The 1,124-nt window shown below is 47.4% G+C and overlaps 1 protein-coding gene across 1 annotated transcript; it reads left to right on the forward strand.

The window, feature by feature from the left end:
- Window positions 1-3: 3 nt before the first annotated feature.
- Window positions 4-1,113, forward strand: LOC131214836 (uncharacterized; the record flags this gene model as incomplete). The annotated part of the gene is made up of 1 exon (XM_058209169.1): window positions 4-1,113. A coding segment is annotated over one exon (1,110 nt), but the record flags the coding sequence as incomplete, so codon positions are not given.
- Between the last annotated feature and the right edge of the window lie 11 nt (window positions 1,114-1,124).

Consider the following 1,124-nt stretch of genomic DNA (forward strand, 5'->3'; position numbering starts at 1 on the left):
CCCAAGGAGCAGTACGCCAGTCCGTACGTGTACGCCGGGAACTCTCCTGTTTCGCTCGTTGATCCGGATGGCGAATTTGCCTTCGCATTGGCTATATTCGTCATGGCTATAGTTGGAGCATATATCGGAGCGTCTGCGGCCAATAATTCCTGGAATCCTTTAAAATGGGATTGGAAATCGTCGTCGACTTGGTTGGGAATGCTTACTGGAGCCATTACTGGAGCATCTATACCGTTCAATCTGGCTAGTTCCGTTGCATTCTTCGTCGGGTTGGGGTTGTCATTGGGTGCGTCGATTGGGATCATGATCGGAGCAGGTATCACCTTCGCCTACTTCACAATTGCAGCGTCTAGTGGCACATGGGATCCTACTCAGTTTGATTTTACAAGTCCTAGCACCTGGAATGCACTGATGAACGGTGTAGCAACTTCGTCCTGGATTCTAATGAATCCTTCATCGTTGATCACCTCTTTCGCATCACTAACGACAGTGGTAGCTAAGGCAATATTTTTCGTCTCCAAGTTGGTACTGAGTCTTGGCTTCACATACCTTTTTGCCGCCATGAGTCAGGGCGGTGAGTTTGACGTCACCAAATGGGACTTCTCCGATCCACAGCTGTACATGAGCATTGTGGATGGGTTTACTACAGCCACCGTTGGTGTGCTGTTTGTTCGTAACCTACCCAAGCAGATTAGCAAATGGGGCGGTAAAATTAAACGCTCATTCGACTTAATTGCTACAAATGCGGCCGCTTTCCGAACTCAGTTGTTACTCGGACAGGATTGGGCTTCCAAGATTGTAGCCACGAAAAATTTTCTCGCCGTAAACTTCCGCAACACACGATCACTACAGAAAGGATTTCTAACTGTGGGTTTCTACGCGCTGATCGTAGGGCTACGATTTTCTGGAGTTTCGACTAGTGTCATTCCTGCGTACAGTGCAGTAGAATCGACCATCAATGTTGTTTTCACAGCGGAACAATTTTCCGATGCTATAGTAAAACCATTTCCTAAAGAGACGGCCAAAATACTAATGCCCAAAAGGCCGGCGATAGGGCGTATTGCAAGTTTTCGCTTCAGATCGACGGATATCTCTTTTGACGAAGCTATCACAGCTTCTTCGTC

This window comes from Anopheles bellator, unplaced genomic scaffold, assembly GCF_943735745.2.
Source record: "Anopheles bellator unplaced genomic scaffold, idAnoBellAS_SP24_06.2 scaffold02851_ctg1, whole genome shotgun sequence".
Classification (NCBI taxonomy): Eukaryota; Metazoa; Arthropoda; class Insecta; order Diptera; family Culicidae; genus Anopheles; species Anopheles bellator.